At 41.3% G+C, this 1,043-nt stretch overlaps 1 protein-coding gene across 3 annotated transcripts in view; it reads left to right on the forward strand.

The window, feature by feature from the left end:
* Mcm8 (minichromosome maintenance 8 homologous recombination repair factor) overlaps positions 1 to 1,043 on the forward strand; it is a 45,420-nt gene that overhangs the window by 15,030 nt on the left and 29,347 nt on the right. For all 3 annotated transcript variants that reach the window (XM_004634282.2, XM_023718596.1, XM_023718595.1), the window contains exon 6: positions 44 to 147. In XM_004634282.2, coding sequence (XP_004634339.1) covers positions 44 to 147 — 104 coding nt within the window. The remainder of the gene's footprint in view (positions 1 to 43; positions 148 to 1,043) is intronic.

Raw genomic sequence — 1,043 nt, forward strand, 5'->3', positions numbered from 1 at the left:
AAAGAGTATTTTTCACCTTTTAGTGAGTATTTGTTCTCTCTAGGTGTTAACTAAGGACCTTGAAAGGCATGCTGCTGAATTGCAAGCCCAAGAAAGATTATCTGATGATGGAGGAACAATGGTAAATGTGCCGCACATCTATGCACGGTAAGAAGCTTGCTAGTAGTATTTAGAACAAGGCATTAACAGCTGTTCAAGAATGAGAACCTCAGCAGGGTGCTTTTGTGCAGGCCTGTAATCCTAGCACTTGGGAAGCTGAGGCAAGAGGACTACCACCAGTAATCCTTGAGGATTAGGCCAGCCTGAATTACAGTGAGACCAGGTCTCAAAAAAAGAACAAGAAACTCGGAGTGGAGGTGGTGGTGTGCACTTGTAGCACTGGTGGTTGGGAGGCTGAGGCAGTAGGCTCACCAGAGTTTGAGGCCTGCCTGGGCTGGACCTTATTTTGTAGGAGCCAGTAAAAATGGTATGAATTTCTTGATAATTTCATTGATCATCATACCAAAGTAAACACTCTAAAAATTATTCAAAGAGGTGTTACTTTTTCTACCCAGGTAACTTGATTTCCCAACTGAAAATTTTTGTAAACATTGGTTTTCAACATGAACTTACCACGACTTTGCTATATAAATTTAAAAATCCATGCATGTAGTATAATAATTTTCTTAAATTATTAGATTTCTGTTAGATACCAGGGAATAAATGAAATTCTAAAATCTCATCTATACTATAATATTTCAAATTCATTGAGATAAATAGGAAAACAAAACCCATCGGGGTTTGTTTTTTCTTTAAAAAGAAATAGCTTAGTGGATTAAATCCCCTGCAAGCAGGCTCAGGGTCAGGGGTTGGATCCTCGGGCCTGCCATGCTGGCCCCGCCCCCGCCCTCTGGGGCGTACTGAGACAATGATTGAGACAGCATGATGGTGTGCCCCTGTAATCCCAGCTCTTGGGAGGCTGTAAACAGGTGGATCACTACAATTAGTAGTGAGACCCTGAACGCCCACCCTGTACACCCTTCCCTAAAATTAAAAAAAAAAAA

This window comes from Octodon degus, unplaced genomic scaffold (genome assembly GCF_000260255.1).
Source record: "Octodon degus isolate 3935 unplaced genomic scaffold, OctDeg1.0 scaffold00060, whole genome shotgun sequence".
Classification (NCBI taxonomy): Eukaryota; Metazoa; Chordata; class Mammalia; order Rodentia; family Octodontidae; genus Octodon; species Octodon degus.